The sequence below is a fragment of the Oryx dammah genome, unplaced genomic scaffold (assembly GCF_014754425.2).
Source record: "Oryx dammah isolate SB20612 unplaced genomic scaffold, SCBI_Odam_1.1 HiC_scaffold_20, whole genome shotgun sequence".
Classification (NCBI taxonomy): domain Eukaryota; kingdom Metazoa; phylum Chordata; class Mammalia; order Artiodactyla; family Bovidae; genus Oryx; species Oryx dammah.
In genome coordinates, this window is record NW_024070204.1 from 29,440,677 (window position 1) to 29,459,524 (window position 18,848).

Here is an 18,848-nt window from a genome sequence, read left to right on the forward strand (position 1 = left end):
ATGGGGTTGCAGAGAGTCGGACACGACTGAGTGATTTTCACTATTACATCTAACTGAACACTTGGGGGAAGAAGCCCTACTGGATCTCAGATCCAACTGGACCCATGAATCCCAGATTAAGCATCTATTCACATATATTCAATGCACTGTTAGTGTTTTTAATGATAAATACTAAATGTATAACTGGAGAAGAAAATGGCAACCCACTCCAGTATTCTTGCCTGGAGAATCCCATGGACAGAAATAGTCTGGCAGCTATAGTCCAAAGGGTTGCAAGGAGTCGAACACGACTGAAGCAACTTAGCATGATTGAAAGGGTACTCTGCAACTACCGTTTCCTTAAACAGACCTTAATAAACAGTCTATACGTGTTTCTCCATTGATCCCCTAGATCCTTACACATTATGTCCAGCAATGACTCTACCAAGCAAAACAAAACACAACAAAGGAAGGCTGCTTGAGTTTCTTATTTCTCCATTACAGTCTTCTGGCCCCTCATTCCCAAAGGTCCTGCTAATAACATGGATCCCCTGAATGCGACCAAATGCCTAATCCTTCAGAGACCTTCGCTGTGGTAACATTTCACTGTGATTTGCATTAGTTAAATATAACTCTACAGCTGAGATTTATGTGGTTCAACAGTGACACTTCAAAAAATGACAGGTTAACTTGTAACCATAAAAGTTAATTATTTTGTAGTTTTGATAGGCAGGCAGATTTTTATCTATTAATTTTAAGTCTTTGTGTCTTTTGTAAATGCTAGCTGATCCCAAATCAGATTATGAGACTCACCAGCCGTTAAACTTCTGAAGGCTCTGACCATGACCTTTCCTAACGCTCCCATTTCCCTGTTTCTAGTCAACAAGTAAAAAACCTGGAATAAAAGTAATATCATGAATGGCCTTCTTTCGTTTAAGACTTATTTACTGAGCCCTGGCTTTTTGAAAGGCACTAATTGGAAAAGAAAAAGAATTTGAAAAAAAGAAAAGAGACAGTACGATCAAAGACCTTCCAAATGCTCACAGTATTAAAAAAAAAAAAAACTATGACACAAAATATTAATAATACCTGGGAGAACAGAAACTTGCAACATGAAAGAAATGCTGGCAGAACGTGAGCACGGCGACAATGGCTGCCGGCATTCAGGGAAGGGAGAGGGCGTGCTCGAGTGCACAGGAAGTATTTCAGTCTTACTGGTGTGCAAAAGGCCATGGGGAAGACAGCAATGTGCCTGGAAGGGTGGCCTGGGTCACCAGGTGCTGGGATTGTCAGGCGAGGAGGTTCAGACGTATTCAGCAGGTGACGCGATATCATAAAAAGCCTTCAAGCAGTTTCCAGCTACAAACTAGAATGGAGGCTCTAGAAATAGCAAGATGACGCCTGGAGAGGCTGTCTGGAGGGAGACCCGACAGAAGGCGGCACTAACTGCATGGCAGGACAGGCAGCGTTGGGAGGAGTGGCTTTCAGTGGGGCTGGGGAAGAACTCCACCCAGCTCCCCAACCTGCCCTGTTCCTCCACCTGCATTGCTGGACACGGACGCCCAAACAACCTACTAGCCTACTGGCTATCTTGTTCCTTTCTCAAGTCTAAAATTCTGAGCAGGCTTGCTTGGGAGGAAATATACCCACTGATGCTTGAAACTGCATAGTGTTTGTTTCAAACATGTACAAATACTGCCAAGGAGCAGACTACCGTATCCCACTTTATAACAGCAAACTAAGAAACAAACAGGGAAGAGGGCACGTTGTTTCAAGTGAACTCAATTATTCAAGTGCATGGTATATAACTGACCCATAACCCCTGAACCACCACCAGAGCTCTCTTTGGCCCCACAGCAGTCTGGCATGGCTGTTGTGTTTTTGACCTTCACTAAAGTGCTTAGCAGAGTCTTCCTTATATTATGCATGTTTATGGAACGCTTACCCCACCCCAGGTAGTCACACCTCCTGGTGAGCAGGGGCTATGTCTTACTTGCCTTTGAAAGAAGTGAAAACGTCAGTTGCACAGTCGTGTCCAACTCTTTGAGACCCCATGGACTGTAGCACGCTAGACTCTTCCGTCCATGGAATTCTCTAGGCAAGAATACTGGAGTGGGTTGCCATTTCCTTCTCTGGGAGATCTTCCTGGCCCAGGGATTGAACCCAGGTCTCCTGCACTACAGGCAGATTCTTTACCATCTGAGCCATGATCACTAACGGTATGGTCATGCTGAGGAGGTTGGTAGGTGGCAGGCAGAGAGGACAAAGAAAGGCTTTCCTGACTGAGAACTGAACCTGGGCCCGGCAGTGACAGCGCCAAATCCTAACCAAAATACCTGTGAACTGCCTCAAACTCAAAAGGCACTGGAAAAATGTCTGTTGAATTAAATCTGTCTGCATTTCTTCAGTACAGCTTCCAGGGCCGTGCACAGCTGGGGCTACTACACAGCCACAGCCAAGCAGCCGCCAGACTGGCTGCCGAGGCAAGGAGGCTCTTTCTGAATAGAAAGCTGGGGTCAATTCTGCATCAGCAAAAAGATCGGACAGAAGGCAGGAAACTCTCAGCACAAGAGGCACAAAGGCCAGAACAGAAGTCAAAGGACAAGAGAAAGCATGTCTATCCTCTATCAGTCGTATCATTTTCAAAATGTAAATTCACAAAGAACACAGCTGGAAAACATAAACCATGAGGTTTAAACAGTGCTATCAAAAAGACATAATTTATATGCCAACAGCTGTGGGTGGGGTGGATGAGACAAAGATCACTTAAACCTGTGCTTTCATCGCTGAAAAAGAATGGGTCGATGGCATGTATAGCCCTGCTGAAGGGGGCTGCAGGGGACCCAGGGTGCTACTTATTAAAATATAGAACTGGCCATCTGAAGACTTCACAGTATAGCAGGGTATAGGGAAACCAGGGCCACGCTATCCCTGAGGGTGTGATTAAGGCTCTTCTAATTAGACAGTTCTTTTCTGATCTTAGACTCGCAAGGAACACAGTAGTGAGACGTGTGATCATCTTCAAACTGGAATTTTAAAGTTTCGGCCTGCCTTTCTTTTTACCTCTTGATTGAAGAGGAAAAGACGGTTTGGTTCATGATAACCTTAAAAGAGAGCAACCTCAAGGCAAGCCTATTTGAAAAGAAAAGGGATACATGAAGAAAAAGGTAGGGGAGGAAGCTGTGCCAGCTCGATTGGGCACTCACCTGGCTGAAGAGGCCATTACCAGCCGCAGCAGTGTCTCACGTCTAACCCTGCTCTCCCTACCTCTCATCCATCTAACTCTGCTTCCTAAGAGGGACAGGCCTGACTATTCAACTTTTCAGTGCCCCAGGGTTAAAAAGCAAGTCTCTCTCGGTCTCCTGTACTGGCTTTCAAAATAGAAACTGCTGTGCTTCACACACAAAGATAAGCCTCCTGAGAGCAACATTAGAGCCTCAGCAGCCATCAGGCATTTGCTTCCATTTCATTTTCTAGGATGTTAATGAGTTTATTTGGACCCTGCCTACTTCCTTCCCAGCTTCTTCAGGGGCTCAAGGCCACACAAAAGTGAAAATATTAATGTATGAAGGTAGCTTTTAAAATCAAGAAATAAGATAGGGAAAGTTAACACATAAAACTTTCCAACCCATTATATGAGGCTAGTATTATCCTAATAATGAAATCAGACAAAAACATCAAAGGAAAGGAAAACTACAGGCCCGAAATCCTCAGCACAAAACCAGCAGACTAAATTCTACCTAAACACACCGTATAAGGACTATACACCATGATCAAGTGTAATGTATCCCAGGAAGGCAAGGTTGGTTTAACACCCCCAAATCAATTAATATAACACAATGTGAATAAAATAAAATTTTAAAAAGCATGGTTATCTTAATAGATACAGAAAAAGCATTTGACAAAATTCAACACACTCTCATGACAAAAATATTACACCAAGTAGGAACAGAAGGGAACTTCCTCAATATGATAAAAGGCACCTATGAAAAACCCATACACAATGGTAAAAGAATGTCTTCCTCTTAAGATTAAGAAGAAGGCAAGGAGCCTCGCTCACTACTTCTACAGGATATTGTACTAAAGATGCTAGCTAGGGCAACCAGATTAAGAAAATGAAATAAAAGGCATCCAGTCTGAAAGGATGGATGTGAGAGTTGGCTGAATGGATGTGAAAAGGATGTGAGAAGGATGGATGTAAGGCCATAAAAAAAGCTGAGTGCCAAAGAATTTATACTTTTGAACTGTGGTGCTGGAGAAGATTCTTGAGAGTCCCTTGGACTGCAAGGAGATCAAACCAGTCAATCCTAAACGAAATCAGTCCTGAATATTCATTGGAAGGACTGATGCTGAAGCTACAACACTTTGGCCACCTGATGCAAAGAACTGACTCACTGGAAAAGACCCTGATGCTGGGAAAGATTGAAAGCAAAAGGAGAAGGGGACAACAGAGGATGAGATGGTTGGATAGTGTCACCAACTCAATGGACATGAGTTTGAACAAGCTTTGGGAGTTAGTGATGGACAGGGAAACCTGATGTATTGCAGTCCATGGGGTTGCAAAGAGTTGGACATGACTGAGTGACTGAACTGAACGGAAATGAGTCTGAAAAGGAAAAAGTAAAACTATCTCTATTTACAGGTGAAACGATCATCTACATAGAAAATCTTAAAGTGAAGTGAAAGTCGCCCAGTCGTTCTGACTCTTTGCGACCCCATGGACTGTACAGTCCATGGAATTCTCCAGGCCAGAATACTGGAGTGGGCAGCCTTTCCCTTCTCCAGGGGATCCTCCCAACCCAGGGATCAAACCCATCTCTTGCATGGCAGACAGATTCTTTACCAACTGAGCTATCAAGGAATCCCAGAAAATCTTAAGGAATCAACTAAAAAACTATTGGAGCTAACAAATGAGCTCATCAAGATACAAGATCAAAATAAAAAATCAACTGTATTCCTATATGCTTGCAATGAACAATCCCAAAATAAAAATTATAAAAATAATTTCATTTAGAATAGCACTGTAAAGAATAAAATGCTTGGGAATAAATTCAACAAAAGACATACAAAATGTGTACTCTGGAACCTAAAAAACATTACTGAGAAATTAAAGACAACAAATGAGAAACAAAGACATTTAATGTTCAGGGAACAAAAGAAGTATTAAGCAGGAGACTTAATATTAAGATGGTAATCATTCACAAACTCACCCATACATTTACCACAATCCCTATCAAAATTCCAGCGAGCTTCTTTGCAAAAGTTTAGCTAATTAAAAAATTCATGTGGAAAGGTAATAGGCCTAGAATAGCCAAAACAATCTTAAAAGAAAAAGAAAGCTAGAAAAGGCAACTTGCATTTCTAGGTTGCAAAACTTATTACAAAGCCACAGTAATCAAAACAATGCGGTAGTGGCTTAAGGTCAGGCACACAGGTCAATGGAATGAACTAAGAGTCAAAAATATACCCTCATATATACCATCCGGTGATTTTCAACAAGGGTGATATCAACCAAGGTGACTCAGTGGGGAAAGATTAGCCTTTTCAAGAGTTGTGGTGCTGGGATAAGTGGATATCTGAAAGCCAAAGGAAGCAGCTGGACCTCTATGTCATACCAGTTCTAACTCAGAACAGACCAAAGATCTAAATGTGAGAGAAAAAGCCATAAAGCTCTTAGAAGAAACAGATGTAAATCTCTGTGACTTTAGATTAGGCAATGGTTTCTTAGACATGACACCAAAAGCAAAAGGAATGAAAGTAACACAATTTGTCTATTATTTGGAATTAATCCAAACTTCTGTGCTTCATTAAAACATTAAAAAGATAATCTACAGAATGAGAAAAAAATGTTTTACAAATCATGTACCTGATAAGGGATTTGTATCTGAATACATTAAAAAAAAATGATTGTAACTCAATAACAAAAAGTAACTTGATTAAAAAATGGAGAAAGATGGCAATGATGACCCTGTATGCAGGACAGCAAAAAAGACACAGATGTGTATAGCGGACTTTTGGACTCAGAGGGAGAGGGAGAGGGTGAGATGATTTGGGAGAATGGCATTAAAACATGTATAATATCATGTAAGAATCGAATTGCCAGTCTATGTCCGATGCAGGATATGGCACGCTTGGGGCTGGTACACGGGGATGACCCAGAGAGATGTTGTGGGGAGGGGGGTGGGAGGGGGGTTCATGTTTGGGAACGCATGTACACCCATGGTGGATTCATGTCAATGTATGGCAAAACCAATACAGAATTGTAAAGTAAAATAAAAAATAAATTCCAAAAAAAAAATGGAAAAAGGATCCAAATAGATATTTCTCCAGCAGAGATATATGAATGTCCCAAAAGCACATGAAAAGATGCTCAACATCATTAGTTATCAGAGAAATACAACAAAACCACAATGAGATAATATTTCATAGCCACTAGGAAGCCCCGGAGAAGGCAATGGCACCCCATTCCAGTACTCTTGCCTGGAAAATCCCATGGACAGAGGAGCCTAGAAGGCTGCAGTCCATGGGATCGCGAAGAGTCGGACAAGACTGAGCGACTTCACTTTCACTTTTCACTTTCATGTATTGGAAAAGGCAATGGCAACCCACTCCAGTGTTCTTGCCTGGAGAATCCCAAGGGACGGCAGAGCCTGGTAGGCTGCCATCTATGGGGTCGCACAGAGTCGGACACGACTGAAGCGACTTAGCAGCAGCAGGAAGCCCAGGTTCAAAAAGACAGATAATAACAAGAGTTGGGAAAGATGCAAAGAAACCAGAACCTTCATATATTGCTACTAGGAATATAAAATGGTACAGACTCTTTGGAAACAGTCTAGCAATTCCTTAAGGGAAAGGTGAAACAGAGTTACTATATCATCCAGAAATTCCACTTCAGTTATATACCCAAGAAAAATCAAAACATGTCCATACAAAAACCTGCACACAAATATTCATAGCAATATCATTCAAAATAACCAAAAAGGAAAAAGAACAAATGACCATCAATCTGATGACCAGATAAACAAAATGTGGTCCACCTATACCATGGAATATTATTTGGCAATAAAAAGAAATGAAGAACTAATATATACTACAACATGGATAAACCTTCTAAGTATTACCTAAAGTAAAATAAACCAGTCACAAAAGACTACATATTGTTTGATACCATTTATACAAAATGTTCCGAATAGGCAAATTCACAAAAATTAAAAGTGGATTAAAAGAAGATTGCTGGTTGCCTAGGGCTGGGCAACCTGAGGGAAATATGGAGTATGGGGTTTCCTTTGGGCATGACGCAAATGCTCTAAAATTAGACAGTGATCACAGGTACACCATTTTGTGAAGATACCAAAAACCACTGAATTGTATGCACTTTAAATGGATGAACTGTATGCACTTTAAATGGATGAATTGTATGCACTTTAAATGGATGAATTGTATGCACTTTAAATGGATGAATTGTATGGTATATGAATTCTATCTCAACAAAACTAATATAAAAAAAATCTACTTTACCTTGAGGGAGTTGGGTCATCTTGGCCAAGGCGTGACATAATATTTATTAAGGTGTTAATTCCTTTAAAAAAAAAAAAATCACAAGTCAATATTGTTAGAAGCATTCGAGAACCATCATATGACATCCAGAAAGAAAATTATTCATCTCACTCCAATTTGACTTGCATGTGGACAAGTTTGATCAACTTAGTTACTTTAAACACTATTTGATAGGAGAAATTGAATCTTCTCAAAAATGCATTCACTCTTATTATAATGCTGTGCTCAAAGTAAATATCATTACATATGAGTCAAGAAGCAGTAAACAATGGCAGAATGAAACAGTTACCAGGGAACCATTCCTGGTGGGGATTTAATTTACAACAGGGGACACAGAACAAAAGAGGAGAGTGCAATCCAAACGGACCTTTTTTTCGCATGTGCATGTGATGAACTTTTCTATCTCCATATTTGGGCTGCCGAATTCCACAGTTAGACAAAGAATTCCTGGCATGATCAGGATTCATTCCAAAATTTAAGTGATGACTTGGGTGGGTCATGGCCAGCTAAAATTCCAAAGACATAAGTTCAGTTTTAAAAACTCAGCATAAAAAAAATTTAATAAAAACCAAAAAAAAAAAAAAAAGCATAGAAGCACCATCACAAATGAAACAGGAACGAGACTTGTTTATCCAATTAAATTTTAAGCCCCAAACTTTCCATTTTCTCCAGTGTCAAATTTCCAGAGCTTTGGTCCAAGTCCTCTTCCCCAAACAAACCTAAAAACCCACATCTTTCAGAGAAGAATTAGAATACACAGCACCTGGAAAGAAGAGTCACAAAAGAGGAAAACATGAAAGAAGAGCTCAGGTTTGACAGCCAAATCTGGAAGCTTTGGTCTATTTCTTTAGGGACAGTCTAAAAAAAAAAGTGAGAAAAGGGGTTTGAAAGTAGCAATCAGAGTAGAGTAATGGAGAAGGCTATGTTTCTAGACACCCTCATCCTCTCCAGAATAGAGATTCTCCATACTCTACTTGTAACCTGCAAGATGAATTACTCCTATCTTGTTATTATATAAATGTACAGGAGAGTAACTCTCACCTGTAACAGACAACGATCTTGGAAAGTATATCCTATCAACTTGTCCAGATGCATTAGGCACTGGTGGTAGCGAATGTGATGGGTCAGAACTGGCAGCATCATGGCATGCTAGGAAAAAGCACATTTCAACTATGTTTAATTCTCTAAAAATGTATTAAAAACATTTCATTCATTTTACAGCAAACAAAAAAGATTTTTTACATCCCAAATCCCATCTCCCAAAGTCTTAAAACAGTGTACTGGGCAGCATGGCACCCTGGCATACCCTCTGTGAGGGGCAGTGGACTAAGTTGTTAGAGATACAGTCGCTGGAACCAGAGCGCCTGGGTCCAAATTCTGCTCTGTCATTCACCCATCCTGGGACTTAGGGTAAGTTACTTAACCTCTATGTTTCTGTTTCCTCGCCTGTCAACTGAGGACAACTGGTGTAGTTACCTTCAAGTACAGTTAAAAGGATCAAATGAGTAAATACAAAAGGCTGCTTAGAAGAGGGCATGTGCGGCCCTCACTAAAGTAGAAAGAGCCCTGGTTCATCAGCAGCCGGCAGTGTAGCCTTGAGGAAGCCATGAGAATTTCTGTACCTCCTTGTTTCTTTAATTCAAAGGGAATGGATTAGGACTCACAAATTCTGAAACTTTGTCAGGGTCAAGGCACTTCTGAGATCTAAGGAAAATGAGTCTTTCCCCAGAAAAAGGCCTGTGTGCACAAACACGCAAAAATTTTATGGAATTTTAATGAGTTCACAGATCTCTAAAGCCCATCATTAGCCTCTGGGTAAGAACTTCTCAGCCAGATGATCTCGAAGGGCCATTCCGGGTTTAACACTCAATCTAACATTATGAGGATAACTTTTATAAAAACCATCAATACAGTTAAATCACCTGAGGACACAGAACTTTTATTTCAATCACTTTTCATTTGGCTATAGATTCCTTATTGGGAGACAATTTCATGGAGAGCGTATCTTTTTCCTTTTTTTAATAATGTTTCCCTAGAAATCAAGAGAATGAAGAAGTCATTCTTATTCATCAGAACCAGGAGGATGGGCACAGCCCACAGAATGACTGACATGTGCTTTCTATCATTTTAGTCTTTGAATTATTTTAAGCTGACATTATTTAAAAATACATGGTAATGGATTTGCTTGAAATTACAGAAATCAGTTCCCTGTATTAACTTATAAAGAAAGATTAGTTCTCCCAAAAAGGATCTTTAATCAACAGAAAGTCTTTCTTTCCAGTTTAATTCAGTAAATATGTATTGAGCACCTCCACATGCAAGGCTTATAATAGCTGTGGAAAAGAAAAAAGATGGAGACACTCTTTTCGCCCCCAGGGGCTTCCCAGAGATATGCTATTCTGATTCGAATTACTGGCATTTTGTCCACTATGTTTTGATCCATGCTGTATTAAAAAACACAATAATAAGGAAACAAAGTATGTGGCCAAAGTATAATGCAGTTTCCCAGGCATTTCAACTGCATGGGACTCATGGCAATTGAGGCTAAGCACTCAAGGAGGAGGGGTCATGAAGACTACGCAGTGTAACTATCTTTCTAAAGTATGAATTCAAACTGGTGAGTTGTTTTCATACCTCCAGCGAGAGAAGAATCATTACCTGTTAAGAAAATAACTATCTTCTGAGTATGCTGATTATTAGAAAATAGTCTATCCCTCTGATCTACCCCAGAAAAGAACAAAATACATTTAATGGCAAAGTTCCCACATCTTCTCTTCACCAAACTAAGTCTTATTTTCTTTATCCTTTATTAACATGAAACAGCTGTGAGTCCCTTCATCACTTCCTCTAAACTTGCTCCAAACAGAGCCAGAGTCTCTTTCCAATTAAGTATGGTTCTTGTGAACACCACGGAAAGGTAGGTATGACCAATGTCCATTTTGTATCCCTGACAAATAAGTCTCGAGGTTCTCTATAAGACTCTAGCTCAGTTTGTTAAATGATCAATCTTTGCAATGTTGAGACCACACACGATCACTAAGCATCTCCCCTCATTCATTTCTAGAAACTGCTTTCACTTTATTTACTTGTTTGATTTATTTTTATTTGGCTGTGCTAGGTCTCAGCTGTGGCACGTGGGATCTTTGATCTTCAATGTGGCATGTGGGATCATTTTTTTTAGTTGCAGCAGGTAGGATCTAGTTTTCTGACCAGGGATCAAGCCTGGAGCTCCCTGCTGATCCTGCATCCACATACTGTGAAGTTCCTCCATCTCCTCCATCACTTGTCCAGGCTCATTCAATATTACCATCGACAGCATTGGCAGCAGCAGAACATCATCACATGTTCCATCGCCTTGTCCTTGTACTTGAGAATCGTGCTGCTGTCTGAACAATTCATGTTGTGAGAACGAGTGACGTCTACTACCTTTTCACCTCGCTCCACTCTCTCAGTTATTTTCACTTTTGTTTCCATCATTATTGCATGGCGCTTCTTAGCAGTACCAGCTACATCGCTGCTACTTTTATGTTGCTCCCAGATATCCTGGGCTTGAAATAAAGATACTATATACCACTGTACTCTATACAGTGCTATACAGTACACAAAAGCACAACTACCCACAGAGGATGCATACATGTGACAATGTACATCAGACACATGAATTACCTTACCTGGCTGAACATTCAAACACGTTTGCATCTTTCAAAGTCCACAACTTGAAGGTTCGTATGAAATGGACTCACTGTAGCCCAAACACAACTCTCTGTCTACTCAGCACTCACCGCCACTCTGTTCTTTTCAATATTCTTCAGGCACCCTGCCTTCTAGTTTTTTCCAGTTTCACATGGGCCTCAGACTGGTTATATGTTAAACTGATATAGTTTCTTTGCTCCTTTTTTGACGTCTCTGTGTGTCACATTTTTTCATCCTCCATCCTCAGGATTCAGTTTATTGATTTCCATGGACCTCCTGCTTGGTAGCACAGGGCACAGGTACCTACTCTTCTAAGTCACCAAGTCAACTTTGGTGTGCAAAACCTTGTTCTTAAAGTACAGACACCATAGAGAGATGATACTTTTCCCCTTCTGAGTCATAATGCTGAATTTCTCAGCCTCAGTATCAGGTTTTGACTACTGCTTTTTCTTCTGTATTACCCAGAATTCATTCTAACAACCGGTTACACTGAGAAATCTTTCAACAGTTTCCCTCTAAACATGGTTCAAGTCTGCGATTAGTTGACATGTAATTCCAGGTTACAGGACCACCTCTACGTTTTCATTCCTCCTAACACTGGTTGGGGCCTATCAGGTAGAATTTTCTAATCTCGTAACAACCCTTGGTAACTGCTCTGGTTGGGAAATTACGCTTCCAGAATGAGAAGCGGGGACTCAGGTTGCTCTGCCTTAGATTTAACACAATAGTTTTATTGCCAGTGGCAGCCAGACAGCATCACAAGGCTTTTGCCAGCAACTCACCAGCAATTATTATTACCCCACCTGGGCCCCACCCCAGGATTTCAGAGATGCACTCAGCCATTTTCTCTTAAAACTAAGTATGAGTTCATTTTTCCACGGGCTTCAGGGTTACTCAGAGTATTCCATGTATAAATTTCACTTAACTGTTATTTCTCAGTCAGATTCTTATTCTTCATTACCAAAAATACTAACCACTTTTACTTCGTATTACATGCCACGTGAGCAAACTCCAGGAGATGGTGAAGGACAGGAAAGCATGGTGTGCTGCAATCCACAGGGACACAAAAAGAGTCGGACACAACTGAGCGACTAAACAACAACACGTCTCCTGCCATCTTATTTGATGAACACACATGAAAACAAAAACATCTATTCTGAGATAAGAAACTATAGTTAAGAGGCAATCAACTTGTAAACAAATAGGGCTGGAGGATGGAAGCCTGGCTTCCACCAGTTGGTTGTCTTCAGAACATCAGGAATTCTCCACGTGGAGGAACCATCATTACACAAGCAGTATTCACCTTTGCCAAAGTCCTACTCAGGAACCTTGTCTCCAACCAGTCAAACACAGGAACTGATTGCTTTTGGCTACGCACATACTCAGTCACTCAGTCATGTCCAATTCTTTGAGACCCCATGGACTGCAGCCCGCCAGGCTCTTCTGTCCATGGGATTTTCCTATCAACCTCAAAATAGAATGTAAAAATGTAATATATACAGAGAGTGAGAGAAGATAACCTAGTCATCCAGCTGCTTCCAATCCAGCTGGGAAGCCAGAGTTAGGTTCTTGTGACACAGCTAAAGGACATAAAACTACAGGGTTCATTCAGGACCCCTATTTGTTTTACCAAAAGAAAGGGGAGAAAGAGCTCAATATTTTTTTTTAAAAAATTGTGTTCAGATCCTAAACTGATCTAGGAACTGCTCCACAGACAATGGGACACTCGCTCCATACCCACTAGTCACCAATCAATCAGTTGGTTTTTCTTTTTTTATCTTTTTAAAAATTAGGGTTTCACAGGGTTTTGTTTAATTAAAAAAAAACAAAAACAAAAACTTACAGTTAAACCAAAAACATAAGCTTAAAAACCACTGAACTAGAAGAACTCTAATATCCTTTCCAGTTCTCAAAGTTCCAAAGTTTCAGGATCTCTTAAACAATCAACTTTGACATCACTGAGATCAGCAGATGGCTGGATATTCCATTCACTGTTACTACAATGTCTTAAGCAGCTATGTTGGGGTTACGGTGCTATGTTGGTTTTGGAGAAACACTAGCAAGCTGAAAAAATGGGTGATATTATAGCTCCAAGTGGCCCTAAGAAACAATCAATGGAAGTAAGATATCTACTTCTGAAAGCAATATAACTGAGGACTTTTTAGACAGACTGGCATCCACTACAGATGATTATTTTCAAACTACTTAGCAATATTGCATCAATAGCAGTTCATCTCAGCAAAAAAACATTTAGCTTCACATGGTAAATGAATTACATAGCAATTCCTTTAATGATAGGATTAAATTCCACTGTTCAATACAATAATTAAATGCCAGCATTGATTTAAAAAAAAAAAAAAAAAACTCATTACAATGAAATGAATACCTAAGAGTATCTGGACTCATTACAATACGTGCTACCATCACAAGAGATAAGTGGCAGCTTGGAATATTCTTCCAAAAGGCTAAACACAGCAAACTGCACTGACCCCAGTCTGTGTAATCATTTCCTTTACTTAATTCCCATGGAGTGCAACCAATATCAATTGTAACAAAAGAATCAAGTGAACAGTCAAAGAATATGCTGGATTTGAGGGATGTCTCATTTGGTAAAAATTCACATTTAAGGAAAAAAATGCCTCTTAGTGAGCCAGTTATATACTGCTGAAATGTTCCTCTATTAAGTCTACCCCCCATCCCCGCAAAAATGGGCTGGGCTTCCTTGGGTGGCACAGTTGGTAAAGAATCCGCTTGCAGTGCAGGAGACTCAGGTTCAATCCCTGGGTTGGGAAGATCCCCTGGAGAAGGGAATGGCAACTCACTCCAGCATTTTTGCCTGGAGAATTCCATGGACAGAGGAATCACTGAGATACAGCAGACTGTAGACTGGCGGGCTACAGTCCATGAGATCACAGAGTCAGACACAACTGAGCGACTAACATGTCACAAAGAAAAAATACTATCCTTTGGCTCAAATATGTATACTGTTTCTGCTCATTTAATACTTGCAGCTCTCTGCAGTATAAGTCTGGGTTCTCAGTCTGGAATGTTTGTACACACCACCTTCAGGAATCTGCCTGTAGAGCTGCCGGAGTATCTCTTTTGACAGGCACTTACCCACATGCTCAAACAGGCAGACGCATTTGAAGAACAGACCTGCCTTCCCTCGATGTGCGGAGACAGAATTGAGCATTACTAAGTGAGCGCCTCCCACAGCCCCGCCAGGCACACGCATGTGCACCACACACAACTACACAAGACAACATGAAAACTGACACAAAAACAACCCAAACGATAGAAAACAGTGTACTGTTGATGTTCCATTTAGCTACAAGGTAATACATCCTGCAGAAACTTCTCAGAATTAGGAAGACTTCAGTGCCAGATGCCTTTTAAAGGAAGAGATGTTTGGGTATAATTGTGTTCTCAGAAGCGTCATCACCTGACAGACATCAGAACGGATGCCAGTTTTCCAGAAGCCTTGGCTACTCAGCTCCACTGTTACTTCTCGCCTCATGGTATTCTTCTGTCGTATTTTTTGGAGTGCTTCCTAGAAAAGAACTCATTATGATGAGTAACCTGACAGTTCTAAAGCAATATTAAGCCAAACATCAAGCATTAGTAAATTAGCCGGATTCATTCACCCTTGCATTCAGGTAGTCAAAATTCTTCATGCCAAATTAGATTTTAAAAAAATAATGAAAGGCCTTGGGAATAAGCCAGCTTTTCCTGGTAAATGGAGAAGGAAAAAACCAAACTAAAGAAGCTACTCTGGCAAGTTCAAATGAAAAATGTCCTTTTGGGGACTTTGTGGTGGTCCAGTAGCCTCCTAATGTGAGGGGTTCAGGTTCAATCCCTGGTTGGGGAGCTAGGACTCCACATGCCTCATGGCCAAAAGCCCAAAGCATAAAACAGAAGAAAAATTGTAACAAATTCAATAAAGACTTTAAAAATGATCCTTGTCAAAAAAAAGAAAAATCATGAAAAAAAATGCCCTTTAACTGAAAAAGAAACAAAATGTGGTGTTTGGAATCCGAAATCTGCATGTAAAAATTATATTTAAATCAAGCCTTATGTTAAGCATTTACATATAAGAAAGACAATCAGTAAATTAACCAGAAACCCATGTAATTCTTAAAGACGCCTTCTAATTTGCAAACCCTGCAGCAAGGGTATATTTTATTAAAACAAGACAATGATTTAAACTGCTGCAAGACGTAAAACAGGAATTTACTCTTCCCTTTTACAGCCACCCTTCAAATAATTAATGATAAAAAATAATTTTATACTTGTATGTTTATTCAATTAGAAAAAATCTCATAGGAATTCATAACAACAACAGGAACCACCACCACCTCCATCACTGATTAAGCTACTAATACAGGCCGGGTAGCTCAGACAGTAAAGAATCTGCCTGCAATGCAGGAGACCAGGGTCCTATCCCTGGGTTGGGAAGATCCCCTGGAGAAGAGAATGACAACCCACTCCAGGATTCTTGCCTGGAGAATTCCATGAACAAAGGAGCCTGGCAGGTTACAGTCCATGGGGTCACAAAGAGTCTGATATGACTGAATGACTAACACTTTAATAGGCCAAACACCACTGGAGGAAAGTTAAATAGAATGTCTCCAAGGCCACACCATCACCCTTTTCCCGAGTGCACTGACAGTCTCTTTCGGCCTTGGTTCCATCTTTCATAATGAAGCTGACTGGCTCAAGTCACAAAAAGCGACAATGTCAGAATTCAAACACTTTTCTCAGCTTCAAAACCTTGCTTTTACACTATGGCAGCAGAATAAACCCTCAATGAGACAAAATCTATGTTGATACTAAACCCATTTATTTTTTATTCTTAAATATAAAACACAAGTGACCCTGGAATATAGATAATAATACCCATTAGTAAAGAAATATGGAATTTGGGATATAAAGTCTCACAAAATTAGTTCACCATACTAAACTAACAGATATATAGAAGATAATCTTTTACAACCTAAGACCAAGAAACTTGAATATATGGTCCTATGTACAGTCTAATTAATGATAAAAGGCTAATCTGGAAAGTTTTAAAATTAACTTCTTAGAGAAGCTATATTCATTCCCAATATCTATTTAAAAACTGGCCTTTTTAAGGAGAAAATATGGTCCCTTAGCTACTAAAAGATGAAAAAAATCAGCATACTAACATAAGGAGGGGAGTGAAGTGTGATTTTTTTTTTTTAAGTATCTTTCCATCTTATTCTAAAAGTGTGGTATAACAACAATCTCAGATAAACCGGAAGTACATCATCATTATTCATAGGTGAAGAGGGTCCGATACCAACCTCCCTCTGTGCCAGCTTCTGCTTGTCAGTCTGTTTGACTTTTGGACTATTTGCTAGGAGGTGGCGAAGCTTAACATAACTCTTCCACAGTTTCTGGTACCTGAGGAAAAGGACATACGGACATCTCAGACGAAAAGAAGGCAAATCTAAAATGCCATAAAGCCAGGTGTTCTCACAGGCCTGCTCGATCATAAATGCATTCCTGTGAACATCCTTAATGGCTGCAGACCTTCATTCTAAGGAAGGATGTGGTCTGGACGAACAGAGCAGCTGGATGACCAAGAGTCATCCGGAATACATGAATAAGCTGATCATTGCCTACGTGGGTTGAGAATGAGGTGTCACTATACAGATGAATCTCTCTGGAGGCAATTCCAAGAGAGACACACAAAAACCGATAGAAACATGTATGGTTTCTCATTGTTACCTCTTTGAAAGTAACACATTTAAATACATGCTTTCTAATGTTTGTTGAAAGAAAGACCCCTTACTCAGCAGATATTGTCAGTGTCTGAAATGCTTTCACTGAAAGTAAAAGCTGGAGAATATGAGAAAAGAGAACCCTCCTCATGATAATACTCAAGATACACAGATACTCACATTCATTTTTCCACTGGGAAGGGAAAGACAAATGGTGTATAGCAATTTGTATATACCATGACAAAAATAACCATCTTTGAAGTCAAACATGTTATAACCTGGATCAGCCTAATGAATAAGTTAAAGTATCCTGAGAAGGAAGAGAATATACAGTTTTTTATCAGTTCACACTCCTGCCAGCTGAGAGTTCACATGAGCCTAATCACATTCTACTCACACTTTTCTGGCAAGAAGGGACTTTCCAAAGATTTTCTGTTATATTGAAACTGCTCCTTTCTTGGCCTTTGCTGGGTCTCTCCTTTCTGATAACATTTTTTTTTAGACAATGGAGGAAAGAAAGAAGTACTTACACAGTGCCTGGCTCATTGCTTCATACTTTTATCCAAAGGGAGGGAAAAAAAAGAACAAAACCCTTTAGCCTCTTCTAATATATCAGCCAGAACTGGATTTATGAATTGAAAATCTCCCATGCCCCTTTCTCCCATTATGAATCCTTTAAAAAAATTAAGTCAGGAAATAGTTTGTTTGACAAAGTAGGGAATCTGAACACTCCTGAAGACTCTAATGGTGCTATTTCCCTTCCCACACACCCTCATTTTCTCCCAGCAAAACACTAATGTGCCAGTTGGAAAAGAAAGTGAAAGTGAAGTCGCTCAGTCGTGTCCGACTCTTTGCAACCCCGTGGACTCTAGGCTTCTCTGTCCATGGGATTCTCCAGGCAAGAATACTGGAGTGGGTTACCATTTCCTTCTCCAGGGGATCTTCCTGACCCAGGGATCGAACCCAGGTCTCCTGCATTGAGGCAGACGCTTTAACCTCTGAGCCACAGGGAAGCCAGTTGGAAAGTAACATCAATTCTAAGAGCCAGAAGTCACGGCTTCTCCTTCCAATACAACCCTTGACTTTGCATGGGATGTTGAGCTCTTATTCAGATGCCTCCCCCAAATCAGAACTCTATATCAATGCAGCAGTGCTAGGAACCAACATGGTGCTACTTTCCTCTAGAGAGCACTGAAAAAAATAAATAAAAATAGTAAGTTCTATAATGATGGATAAAGGAAAATTCCTTAAAGGTTAAAAACATACAGGACTCATATTGACCAAGACTGCTAAGGATAATCTATCGAATAATATTGTAGAGAAAATAATTCTTCAGGAGCCACCATAACTTGTTTCATTTGGTAACCTAAACTTGGAAACATGGCTCATTTCAGATCTTAATTTTTAAAAAGAAAAAAATCCACTAAAGAGGATTCTCTGCTAGTTTCAGCTGTTAGTAGAAGGTGAAATTGGCTAAGACAAACACCGAGAAATATCTTACTGTGGGTCTCCAGCATAACTCAACTGTGCAGGGCGTATCCCAAAGTGAACGATAATCGGAAAAGTAATCACATCAGGGTTGAATTGTTCACGATCCAGTTGATCGATGCGGACAGAGCTTGGTTTCTAGAGAAAGAGAAATCAAAGCCATTTATTCCCTTAAGAAGCCTTTAAGTATTAACTTTAATCTAAGTAGGGAAGAAATTAATCGGATTTTTCCCTAGGAAAGCCTCATCCCCAAAGGGAAAAAAATGTCATTAAAAACCTTTAATCATAGCAACTACACTATATAAAAACTATAATGTCATCCCTGTAAATGAGTCTGTGCCATTCGGCATAATGAACGACGATTCTGTCCTTTTCTGCCATCCACAT

At 40.0% G+C, this 18,848-nt stretch overlaps 1 protein-coding gene across 4 annotated transcripts in view; it reads right to left on the bottom strand.

Moving 5' to 3' along the window:
• Window positions 1-18,848, bottom strand: part of DROSHA (drosha ribonuclease III) — a 120,100-nt gene that overhangs the window by 39,538 nt on the left and 61,714 nt on the right. For 3 of the 4 annotated variants that reach the window (XM_040262277.1, XM_040262274.1, XM_040262275.1), the window contains 6 exons: window positions 18,475-18,599; window positions 16,554-16,653; window positions 14,672-14,779; window positions 8,578-8,685; window positions 7,904-8,042; window positions 7,498-7,558 (listed from right to left, as the gene is read on the bottom strand). In XM_040262277.1, coding sequence (XP_040118211.1) covers window positions 7,498-7,558; window positions 7,904-8,042; window positions 8,578-8,685; window positions 14,672-14,779; window positions 16,554-16,653; window positions 18,475-18,599 — 641 coding nt within the window. The remainder of the gene's footprint in view (window positions 1-7,497; window positions 7,559-7,903; window positions 8,043-8,577; window positions 8,686-14,671; window positions 14,780-16,553; window positions 16,654-18,474; window positions 18,600-18,848) is intronic. The other variant, XM_040262276.1, reaches the window with a different exon arrangement.